The sequence below is a fragment of the Cavia porcellus genome, unplaced genomic scaffold (genome assembly GCF_034190915.1).
Source record: "Cavia porcellus strain 051 isolate PalLab524CR breed Dunkin Hartley unplaced genomic scaffold, mCavPor4.1 scaffold_25, whole genome shotgun sequence".
Taxonomy (NCBI): domain Eukaryota; kingdom Metazoa; phylum Chordata; class Mammalia; order Rodentia; family Caviidae; genus Cavia; species Cavia porcellus.
Window position 1 is genome coordinate 54,568,767 of NW_026947508.1, and position 13,099 is coordinate 54,581,865.

At 38.1% G+C, this 13,099-nt stretch overlaps 1 protein-coding gene across 1 annotated transcript; it reads left to right on the forward strand.

The window, feature by feature from the left end:
* The first annotated feature begins 317 nt into the window (after positions 1 to 317).
* Positions 318 to 1,567, forward strand: LOC100713724 (ataxin-3-like). Its single transcript, XM_023562559.2, is given in 1 exon segment — positions 318 to 1,567. A coding segment is annotated over 1 exon segment (1,047 nt). The 5' UTR covers positions 318 to 337; the 3' UTR covers positions 1,385 to 1,567.
* Positions 1,568 to 13,099: the final 11,532 nt, after the last annotated feature.

Consider the following 13,099-nt stretch of genomic DNA (forward strand, 5'->3'; position numbering starts at 1 on the left):
GATATCTTCTGGCTCTTACCACTGTATTTTCAATTTTTTGTCATAGTGTGCCTGGACTTTCAGTAATAACAGCTCAAACTATTGCAAACATTCAGCAGAAGATGGATTGGACTTTATAGCTGGCTTCTTTGTGACTTATCAGGGAAAGGAGCTCCTATATGAAGCAGAACCCACATAAAGGAAAGTTGTCTTTTGAGTCAATCTCTACTTCATCTAGACTGAAACTTGACAGGCTTGCATGGACTCAGTCTTTAACTTATTCAGGGACTGAGTTAAGAATAGAAAGGCCGGGAGGGGGCTGGTTCTGCGCAGGGCCGTTGGCTCCAGACAAATAAACATGGAGTCCATCTTCCATGAAAAACAAGAAGGATCACTTTGTGCTCAACATTGCCTGAATAATCTATTGCAAGGAGAATATTTTAGCCCTGTGGAGTTATCCTCAATTGCCCACCAGCTGGATGAAGAAGAAAGGATGAGAATGGCAGAAGGAGGGGTTACTAGTGAAGACTATCGCACGTTTTTACAGCAGCCTTCTGGAAATATGGATGACAGTGGCTTTTTCTCTATTCAAGTTATAAGCAATGCCTTGAAAATTTGGGGTTTGGAACTAATCCTGTTCAACAGTCCAGAGTATCAGCGGCTCAGGATTGATCCTATAAATGAAAAATCATTTATATGCAATTATAAAGAACACTGGTTTATAGTTAGAAAATTAGGAAAACAGTGGTTTAACTTGAATTCTTTCTTGACGGGTCCAGAATTAATATCAGATACATACCTTGCACTTTTCTTGGCTCAATTACAACAGGAAGGTTATTCTATATTTGTTGTTAAGGGTGATCTGCCAGATTGTGAAGCTGACCAACTTTTCCAGATGATCAGGGTCCAACAGATGCATTGACCAAAACTCATTGGAGAAGAGTTAGCACAACTGAAAGAGCAGAGAGTCCTTAAAACAGACCTGGAACAAGTCTTAGAAGGAAATAATAGGCTGGGAATGTTAGATGAAGAGGATTTGCAGAGGGCACTGGCATTAAGTCGGCAGCAGATTGACATGGAAGATGAAGAAGCAGATCTTCGCAGGGCTATTCAGCTCAGTATGCAAGGGGGTTCCAGAAATATATCTCGAGATGTTGCACAGACATCAGGCACAAATCTTACATTTGAAGAGCTGCGAAGGAGAAGAGAAGCCTTCTTTGAAAAGCAGCAGTGGGCAGATCCATCAGGACAGGCTTCACAGCCACATGAAAGGCCAACCACAAGTTCAGGAGCACTTGGGAATGATCTAGGTGATTCTGTGAATGAAGAAGACATGCTTCAGACAGCTGTGACCATGTTTTTAGAAACTGTTACAAATAATTTGAAAACAGAAGGGAAAAAATAGTATCTTTTAAAATCATTTACATAATCATACTTTCCAACATTGTCATTTGTGATTACATCATAGGGTCCATTTTGGTAATGTGTCAAAGAGAGCATTGTTCATCAGAGAAAACTTTTAGGTGGCTTGCAAACAAAATGAACAAGTAGAAAATGTGTCAGTTGTAGGACTAACTAATGATCCTCAAAAAACTAGCCAAAAAGGCATTCAGCAGTTAAAGAAATTTAAATAGTCTTCTAAATGTTGCTTTTTCTTTTTTGAGTGTGCAATATCTAGTGTGTCTAAAATCAGGCCATTTGCTTGGCTGTTTTTTGCAGATCACCTAATTAGCTCTTGCCATCAAACTTGTCCCATACGGTTTTACTTTTGTCTTCTGTTATAGATAATTTGGCTCACTTTCAACATCTAATAATTGCTTTTATTTCTCACTAACCAAATCAACCTTTCAGGAAAGTATCTCGTTGCCTGTCTTGATGATAATAATGATTCTGGAGGGATAAACTTTTCTTGCCTCCCACCTGTGTGTGTCATGCACAGTGGTGTTTTCTGTGATCACAATTTCTCTACTACCTGGTTTTCATTATTTTTCTACAATTGTTTTGAAAGGTGATAACCTTATATGAGGTTTTGCTTTTTCTAAGCCCTGCACAATGGGATCATTATTTCCTGACTTCGGTCCATTCCTACACTCTGAAATCAGCTCTGCACAAATATTTCGAGAGTAAATGAGAATTTTTAAAAAACATACAAGCATTTGTTTTCCTGGATGCTTTGTATCTTTTCAGTTACGTCACAACTTTACAACTTCGTTGTAACCCTGTTTTCCCACACCTTATTTCTTCCTCCATTGAGAAGAGTAGGAGAAGCATAGTATGCAAGCAGATTTCCTTCTCTAGAAGACTTAACATACATACCCACCATGAATGTATGGTAAATGCAGTTTGGCCTTCAGTTTTAGTGGCAGTTTATTTTTTTCTTTTTTTCTTTTGTGACTAGAGCTTTGTGTTATATTTACAATGGAGTCATGGATTGTAGATTCCTACTTCACATTTTCTAGTAGCTATAACTTTCCAGGAATGGTAATTTGGAACATGGAGATAATGTACTAATAAAAATATATTTAAATGAAAAAAAAAAGAATAGAAAGGCCATTAGGGGCTGAATGCCATATGTACTCCAGTGTCTCCCAGGCACCTCAAACTTAAGTCTGACTACAACTGCCCACCCCAGTTACCACTACCAGCACACTGGTTCTGATCTTGTGTTCTTTTGTTGTGGGAAACTTCTGAAGTCAAACCGAAAGGAAGATTCTGCATCAAGGAGCTAAGAAGTCAGCCTTTAATCTTTACTCCAGTGGGCTTAGTCTTCATGCCAGTGGACTGTTGCAGACTAGTTCCTTAAAGGCAACAACACTTTGTTGTTACAGAGAGCTTTGTTTATATAGAATAGAATTATATAGAATTTAGAAGTGGGAGGTACAAACCAAGTGACAACACTGTAGTTACACGCATTAAGTCATATATTGACAGGCAGATTATACTTGAACAGATTTGTTGAAAGTAAAGATTGTGTATCATAATATAGAAACACTCTAGGAACAAAAGGAGGGTGCCTTTGCAGAGTGAGCATAGTTAAAAGTGTCCTTGACTAGCACAGGGTTCTTTTAAGGTATAGATAATTAATTTCATTCAGTGCTTATCAGAGGTATGCAGCTGGTCTTTAGACACTGTCACAGTCAATCGAATTCAGGAGCAGAAAGTTGGTCAGAGATCTCTAATTTGTGTCATGAAATATGTAGATATTTGCTATTTTATAAATGTGTTCTGATATTTTAATTGTGCCCCAGAACTTTCACTGCGTGAATTACCATCTACCAATGCTACTATGCAAGGAGCCTGTGAAGTCATCTTTCAAACCTTCCTCCCCATTTCCAAAATGCAGGCTCCCATCCAGTCCAAGGAACTCCCTCTAAGATTTATTATGCTTTTATTTGTTGTCTCCAGTGTCACCTTGAAGGGTTAAGTGTACCATTTCTTGCCCAGACAGCTCAGTCTTCAGACAGGACCCCAATTTCCTGCACAGCTGTTGGTGAGTGTTGTAATCTAGTTTTAACCATTGTGCCTCATTTTCTGTTCTGTATGCATCTTACTGCCTCCCCCTTCCCTTTCCCCTTCCTATCTATGTAGGTTAAGTTTCAATTTCCTGAGAAAGCTGTAAAGCCTTAAGTATCAGTTTCCTGTAACCCCTCCCCTACCCCTCATCCAGCTATCTGTAATAAAATGTGCTGTTCTTTAAGAAATGCTTTGGCATCGGCCTCCCTGTGTGTCTGGAGGACTGTGGATGTCTCCGCGGGCGGTGGAGCATCGTGGGTTCCAGAGGCCCTGCAGCCTGTGGTGAGTGCTCAGTGTCCTCTGCCCAAATCCCAGACTGCTCCGGACCCTTCAACCTTCCGGGTGCAGTGAAGTGGAGAAGTGGGTTTGAGGCCTCTACATCCACCTCCCCATCCCGGCTGCACTTGGAGAACTGCTGAGCTTCCAACGGGTGGGCAGGCCCACACTATCCCCAGAGCCCAGCCTGCTTGGGCCTCCCGCACCTAGCCATTGGTGTGCAGAGGAGGGGCTGGGTGGATCTGGGGCACCTGCATTGGCCTCCCCATGTGTCTGGAGGACTGTGGATGTCTCAGCGGGCTGTGGAGCATTGCGGATTCCAAAGGCCCTGCAGCCAGTGGTGAGTGCTCAGCGCACTCTGCCCAGAGCCCAGACTGTTTGGGTCCCTCCAGGCTTCCAGGTACAGTGAAGTGGAGAGGTGGGTTTGAGGTGTCTACATCTGCCTCCACATCTCGGCTGCGATTGGAGAGCTGTGGAGCTTCCAAGGGGCAGGAGGGCGCACAATGTCCCTGAGGCCCAGCTTGTCTGGAACCGTGGAGTTCTGAGCAGGCAGAGGAGGGCCATTGATTCTGCAGGCCCAGTGGCTTAGAGTAGTGTGGTGCCAGAGTCTCAGTAGCTGCAAACATAGAAGGGGATTTCCAACAGATCCTGAGGAAGCTTTCAAATAACACTTGAAACACAGAAATATAGGAAAATGACAAAATAAAAGACCAAATTACAACCTCAAACCTCCAGCCCATCTCAAGAAACCCTAGGAGCAATGTATATAGATGAAAATATATGCCATTCACCTCAAATATTGGACACAATAGCTACTGAAATTAACAAGCAACTCCAGGAAGCTTTAAAGAAATTCAAACTCAAAATAATCTCCCAGGTAAAAGAAGAAATGAAAGAGATTCTGAATATATCTAAAGAAAACACAGATAAAAAATTGGAGGAACTAAACAAAAAGATAGAATCCCTAGATAAGCAATATAAGAAACAAACAGAATACATAATGCAGATGCACAGAGATATACAGGAAATAAAAAACTCCACTGAAAGTTGTAAAAACCGCCTTAATGAAAGTGAAGATAGAATTTCAGACCTTGAAGACAGGATTGCAGCTAGTGAACAGGAAAGGAAAGATCTTTTGAAAATAACAAGGAATCAGGAAACAACAATTCAACAACTGCAAGACGATGCAAAGAAGAATAACATAAGGATGATAGGGATTAATGAAAGAGAGGGAGACAACATGAAGGATGTCAGGAGGATATTTAGAGAAGTAATAGCTGAAAATTTCCCAAGCATGAGATCAGAAACTGACATCAGGATCAGTGAAGCATATAGAACTCCAAATAGTCATAACCAAAATAAAACTACACCAGGACATATAATAAACACCATCCCAGAAATCCAACACAAGAATAGATTATTAAAAGCTGTCAGAGAGAAAAGACAGATCACTTATAAAGGAAAACCTATCAGAATCACAGCAGACTTCTCAGCACAAACGATAAAGTCAAGAAGAGCATGGAGTGAAGTATTCCAGATCCTAAAGCAAAATGATTTCCAACCTAGACTGATATATCCTGCAAAACTATCATTCAAAATAGATGGTGAAATACGATACTTCCATGACAAAGAACAGCTGAAGAACTTCATGAACACCAAACCGACCCTGCAAAAAATATTGAAAGACAGTTTAGATACACAAAGGAAAAAACCACTAAGCAAAGCAAATAATTAAACAGAACAGAAAGATAAAGATGCAACAGCAGAGAGATAACATTCCTACAATTAACCAGCATTTAACAGTAATAACCATTAATGTAAATGGTCTCAATGCACCAATCAAAAGAAACAGACTAGCAGAATGGATCAAGAAACAAAATCCAACCATATGCTGTTTACAGGAAACCCATCTAACCCAGAAGGATACTCACAGACTGAAAGTCAAGGGATGGAAAACAATTCTTCATGCAGCAGGAATCCAAAAAAAGGCAGGAGTAGCCATTCTGTTTGCAGACAACGTGAACTTTAAACCAACAATGACCATAAAGGACAAAGAAGATCATTACATACTCGTAAGGGTAAAACTCCAAGAGGAAGAGATAATTATCTTAAATATATATGCACCAAACTCCAGAGCACCCAGTTATATAAAACAATTATTAACAGAAATGAAAACTCAATTTATCAGTAACAAAATTGTAACAGGAGATCTTAATACGCCATTGACACCAAGGGACAGATCAACCAGACAGAAAATAAGCAAAGAAATAACAGAACTGAATCACATCTGGGAACAAATGGGTTTGATAGACATATACAGAATGTTCCACCCAACAACATCAGAATACATATTCTTCTCAGCAGTACATTGATCATTCTCTAAAATGGACCATATATTAGCTCACAGAACATATTTAAACAAATGCAAAAGAGTTGAAATCATCCCTTGCATGTTATCGGATCATAGTGCTCTGAAATTAGAAATTAATGATAAGAGATACTGCAAAAATCCCGCAAACACATGGAAATTGAATAACACACTCTTGAGTAATCAGTGGGTCACAGAAGAAATTAAAGAAGAAATTAAACAATGCCTAAAACAAAATGAAAATGCAGATACAACTTACCGGAATCTGTGGGATGCAATGAAAGCCGTCCTGAGAGGAAAATTTATTGCACTGAGTTCCCACATCAGGAAAACAGAACGAATACAAATAAATAACTTGATGCTACACCTCAAACAGCTAGAAAAAGAAGAGCAAGTCAAGCCCAAAGCCAAAAGAAGAGAGGAAATTATAAAAATCAGAGCGGAAATCAATGCAATAGAGTCTAAGAAAACAATCCAAAGAATCAACGAATCAAAGAGTTGGTTCTTTGAAAGAATAAATAAAATCAATAAGCCCCTAGCCAACCTTATTTTAAAAAGGGAAGAAAAAGCTCAAATTCATGCAATAAGAAATGAAAAAGGAGAAATCACTACAGACCCAATAGAAATACAGAAGATCATCAACACCTATTTTGAAAACCTCTACTCTCAAAAGTTTGATAACACAGAAGAAATAGACAGATTCTTAGAAGCATATGAAGTGCCAAAGCTAGATCAAGAGGATGTAAAACTGTTGAATAACCCAATCTCTGTTACTGAAATTGAAAATGTAATTAAGGCCTTTCCCACCAAGAAGAGCCCAGGCCCAGATGGATTCACTGCAGAATTCTACAAGAAATACAAAGAAGACCTAATGCCGACACTCCTCAAACTATTCAATGAAATTGAAAGGGAAGCAATCCTTCCTAAGTCATTCCTGGAAGCAAATATTACTCTAGTACCAAAACCTGAGAAAGATCTAACTAAAAAAGAGAACTATAGACAGATCTCTCTAATGAACACAGATGCAAAAATCCTCAATAAAATATTGGCAAATAGGATGCAGCAAATCATCAAGAAGATTATACACCATGACCAAGTGGGATTCATCCCAGGAATGCAAGGATGGTTCAACATATGTAAATCAATAAATGTAATCCACCATATCAATAAAGCCAAAAATAAGAATCACATGATCATTTCTATAGATGCAGAAAAAGCCTTCGATAAGGTCCAACATTTATTCATGATAAGAACTTTACAGAAAATTGGAATAGATGGTCTTTACCTCAATATAATAAAGGCCATTTATGACAAACCAACAGCCAGCATCATACTAAATGGCCAAAAATTGAAAGCCTTTACTTTAAAATCAGGCACAAGACAAGGATGTCCTTTATTACCACTCCTATTTAATATAATACTGGAAGTACTAGCCAGAGCAATTAGGCAAGAAAGAGAAATAAAAGGGGTAAAGATAGGAAAAGAAGAAGTTAAGATGTCATTGTTTGCAGACGACATGATACTCTACATAGAAGACCCCCTAAACTACATCGAAAGACTCTTAGATACAATAAATAAATTCAGTAATGTTGCTGGATACAAAATCAATACTCAGAAATCATTAGCATTCCTATATACGAACAAAACAAAATCACAGAGAGGGAAATAAGAGAAACTGTACTCTTCACATTAGCAAGCAAAAAAATGAAATATTTAGGAATTACTCTTACAAAAGAAGTGAAAGACTTATACAATGAAAATTATAATATACTGAAAAAAGAAATTGAAGATGATCTCAGAAAATGGAAAGACATCCCTTGCTCATGTATAGCAAGAACAAACATTGCGAAAATGGCCATTCTCCCAAAACTGTTATACAGATTCAATGCAATCCCAATAAAAATACCATCAACATACCTTACAGATCTAGAGAAATCACTCCTAAATTTCATCTGGAACCAGAAGAGACCTAGAATAGCAAAGGCAATTCTAAGCAGCAAAGACAAAGCAGGAGGCATCACAATCCCTGACTTGAAGGTATACTACAAAGCAACAGTAGTAAAATCAACATGGTATTGGAATTAAAATAGAACCGAAGATCAGTGGAATAGATTAGAAGATACAACCACAACCACAAACACACTCAACCACCTTATCTTTGATAAAGGAGCCAAGCAGGTTCACTGGAAGAACAACAGTCTCTTTAATAAATGGTGCTGGAAAAACTGGCTCTCCATTTGCCGAAAACTAAAGCTAGACCCATGTCTATCACCATGTACTAAATTAAAATCTAAATGGGTCAAAGATCTGAATATTAAAACAGAAACACTAAATCTATTGGAAGACAAATTGGGTAGAAACCTTGAAGACATAGGAGTAGGTAGAGAATTCATGAACAGGACTCAAACCGCACAGGAAATACTTCCCAGAATCAATAACTGGGACCACTTCTTATTAAAAAGTTTCTGCATGTCAAAAGAAATCTCCAGCATAGTGAAAAGAAAACCCACAAACTGGGAAAAGATTTTAGTGAACTCTCTCTCAGACAAGGGCCTCTTGTCTAAAACATATAAAGAATTTAAAAAACTCAGACCTCCAAAATTCAAAGATCCAATCCAAAAATGGGCATCTGAGATGAATACGCAATTCTCAGATGAAGAAATGCAAATGGCAAATAAATACATGAAAAAATGTTCATCATCATTGGTCATTAGAAAAATGCAAATTAAAACCACACTGAGATACCATCTCACTCCTGAAAGAATGGCCAGAATCAAGAAAACCAACAACAACAAATGCTGGAGAGGCTGTGGGGAAAAAAGGAAATCTCCTGCACTGTTGGTGGGAGTGTAGACTGGTGCAGCCTTTGTGGAGGTCAGTCTGGAGATTTCTCAAAAAGCTGGGATTGGAAGTCCCATTTATTCCAGCTATTTCACTTCTAGGCATATTCCCAGAAGAACTGAAAGCATCACACCACAGTGATATATGTGCACCTATGTTTATAGCAGCACAATTTGTAATCACCAGATCTTGGAAACAACCCAAGTGTCCATCAACTGAGGTATGGATAAAAAAAGTTGTGGTATTTCTATACAATGGAATATTATTCAGCTATAAAGAAGGATCACATTGAGATATTTATCAATAAATGGGCGCAGCTTGAGACCATACTCATAAGTGAAATAAATCAATCTCGCATGTGTGAATACTGAATATTTTCCCTAATGTAAGTAATGATTCAAATATATAAAAATATGTGGTAATCATGATTCCCCATTATGTGGCCTTGAAGCCTTATAAAGTTTTCACTTATTAATTGGAAAGGCTTTATTCTGGGCTTCTTGATATGGAAATATTTGAAGCTATAGTATATGAAGTTTTATTCAAATATTTCAAGGAAAAAGACAGACACTATGTTAAATACTATTAAGTCAGGTTATTTGGTGGTGAAGCACTAGATTGCTGAAACTGTCATGCTTTGACCTGTATTGTTATATTGTTATGTCCTGTTTTATCTCAATCTCTCCCTTATTCTTTAAAAAATTATTTAGTTATTTCTTATGTTTGTTTTAATTAAGGGGAAAAATTTAAAAAATTAGCAGGATATATAATAGTGACTTTTTAAAAGTTCCTATTAACTTGTTTTGAAGTCCTGTAATACTCCCACGATCTTGTTTTGACTGATTAGACTCTGTTCCATTCTGTCTGATAGTATCAAGTTTGAGGGTATAGGCAACTACTTTGAAGGCAATAAGATTCACTAAGATGCCCATTCTGGTTTGACTATTGTCTCCTTTGGAAGTCCTGTAATGTTTACAATGCTTAAGTTTTATTGGTCTTGTTCTCTACTGTTTTGTTCAACTTTATAATATCTAATGAGATAGACAATTCTTTTTAAGGAAACAAGAGACATTGTTGATAACCTTGTACTCTGTTTCACATCATGTGCTATGTCTATCCTTGGTTTCGACTGACAGCTTTGTTTTGCCATATTTGACTTTATTCTCTCCCCCCCCCAAAAAAGGTAATAAGAACTGAGGAGTAATAAAACCCAAAATGTTTAAAGTTTGTTGTAAAGAAGAGAGGGAAAAAAAGAGCTCTAAAGGATACAACAGCAAGTGTGTTTAGGGGTGTTAAATAGCTGACCATATTAATATTTTTGGTTGGATCATTGAACACAAGTGTTTGCAGTCTCACTGTTTGAATGTCTGCTTTGTATTCTTTGATACTGTTATTTGAGCAACTATCTCTAAGATGATAATATGTAATCTATTAACTGGTGATTTCTTACTTTTTTTTTGTAGTTCTGTATTACTTGTACACTTACACCGCTTTGTTTTGTTTTGTTTTTCTCTTTTCCCTTTTAAATAAAATTTAAAAAAAACAAATGCTTAACTTCAAAGAAATTACAGGAATTTCTATAAAGCCCAGATGCTACCTAACTGTGTCAGCGATTACAACATTCTTGTGGTTTTCAGCTTTAAAACCCAACCTTTCTAGCTGTAAGGCATGCATTCTCCAACTCGGCTCCTGGAGACTGTGATACCAGGCCTGGCCTAAAATAAAGCCTTTGCTCCCCAAATTTGAATTTCTTGCTTCCTTGGGTTTTATTCTGGGGTCTGAGCTATCACATTTGGGGGCTCAGTCCAGGATGGGAGCAAGACCCCAGACCCATTTCTGACCATCTGAAAGTAAGTACTCTGGAGGGGTTTGTGTGGGCCACGGTCAGTTGTAGTTTTACTCTTGGATGGGATGTCCTCAAACTTTGGGAGCGTGGACCTCCTGAGGTCAGAGTCAGTTGGTTTTGGGATGAATTCCGTCCATTGGCGACTCTGACCCGGGTGGTGAACCGCTTCTTTGATTAATTTGCTAATTTGCTAAGTCTCTCCAGAGACCCAATAGTTGGTTAGTTTTTGAGCAAAGGCTATTTTTTTTGTTGCAGTGTGTCTTGTCTTATATGTCTGTTTGTGTGTCCATTTGTTCTAATTGTTCTCCTTTTGGTTACCCCAAATCTAACAGAACATTCTCTCCTAGGAACCCCTTCTATGAGCCCAAAATGAACAAAGAGATTTAGATATTTATGTTCAGTGTTTTTGTACTTTAGAATTGTCTGCTTGTTTGAATTTGTTACTAACTTAGGGGCTTGCTGCCCATTTCTGTTGCAGGATCTATATGGCTTATTAGACTCAAGGTTCATAATAAAAAAATTATTTCCTCTAGCTCACCAAACTGTGCACGAAGCACCCTTTGTTTGTGTCTTTAATGTTGTGGTGCCTTGTTTAATGTTTTAGTCCTCAATTGATTACTTGTAACCTTGGCATGCCTTTTAAAAAAGAATATTTTTCTTTCTGGTTAAAATGTAAACATATGTGCACATATATATGTATATTTATGGTTTTTAAGAATCATATCCACTTTACCAAGTATAAACCAGGTCATACTATATTTGAGCCGGTTAAAAGGTTACAGTTTTTTTTTAAAATACAGCACTTTTATGTGGTAAAAAGACATAAAATAATTAAATGTGTTTTAGACTACTAAAAGGTGACTTCAAGGGTTTTGTTGAGAGTTTTAATGTTGTCTGAGAAGCGAGAGGAAAGGTAATTGACTGGTAATAGTAAAAAAAGAGGGACAAGGAAAGTGGTTTTGTCTTCAAGTAAAAATGTCTGGCTGTATCAGAATGTGGAAGAAGATAAAAGCTCAACTTGGGGGGTATATTGTAAGTGGTAGAAAGCTCAAGAGGATGTAAATTTTGTCTTGGTAGTACTGCAAATAACAAGTTTGACAAGAAGTAAATGTCTTCAAATTTGACAGTATTAGATCAGTTTTTGTAGAAGTATTCATAAGATTGGTAAACCTTTGCTGCAAAATGTTTCCATTAAAATGAGATTATAGGTGATACTAAAGATAAGATACAAGTTCTTGCATGTGCTGTGAACATCTAGGAGATTATGCAGCACAATTTTGTTACCTATGAAAAAGCCCTTTTTTATTAAAGAATATAATTTCAGTAAAATGATGGCCTGCTACGTGATACCCTGGGACAAAAAGTGGTGTGCCATCCAGATGAAGCTGGCTCTCTGATCCGGAATGCCTAAACCATGTTATCCTTTTGTCCCATCCTGACTGGACATCCAGAGGTAAGGAAATTTCCCCAGTATTGCCAATTGTTCTCTTTGTAACTCAGTCAGCCCCACATGTTAGATAAAAATTGCAAAAGTTTGAGAGATTTTAAAAAATGCCCCTCAGCCAGTTAATAGAGATAGTACAAAAGGTCTTTGCGAACTGAAAGAATTTACAAGACTATCCAACAAAAAGGTAACCAAGGTGTTAGAACTGCTCCATGAGAGAAAATTTTTAAAAAACAGACAAGAGTTTCTGGGGGCAGTTGGATAGTGTAGGCTAAATTTTACTGAAAAGCTCACCTCTATATGACTCCTGTAAGGGAAAAACTCAAAACTCACTAAAGTGGACTGATACATGTGAATGGGCCTTCCAGCAGCTCAATTGGGCCTTGACAGAGGCCCCAGCCCTGGGACTTCCTGATGTTACCAAGCCGTTCACCTTGTTCATAGATAAACTCAAAGACATTGCCAAAGGAGTCCTAACCCAGGACATTGGCCCTTAAAAGAGGCCTATAGCCTACTTCTCCAAAAGACTTGATCCAGTGACAGGAGGATGGCCCCCCTGCCTGAGAATCCTAGCTGCTGTGGCAATGTTACTTAAAGAGGCTAAAAAAACCCTCACTTTTGGACAGAAGATTTCTGTGGTGACCTCCCACAGTTTAAAGACTCTTATCAAAACCTCTCCCAAAAAGTGGCTCTCGAATGCCAGAATTCTACACTGTCAGGCCCTGTTTCTAGACCCAGAGTCAGTGATATTCAAGACTTCTTCAGCTTTAAACCCAGCCATCCTTATGCCTGATGATGACCTGGAGGAACAAAGGACACCTCTCCATAAGTG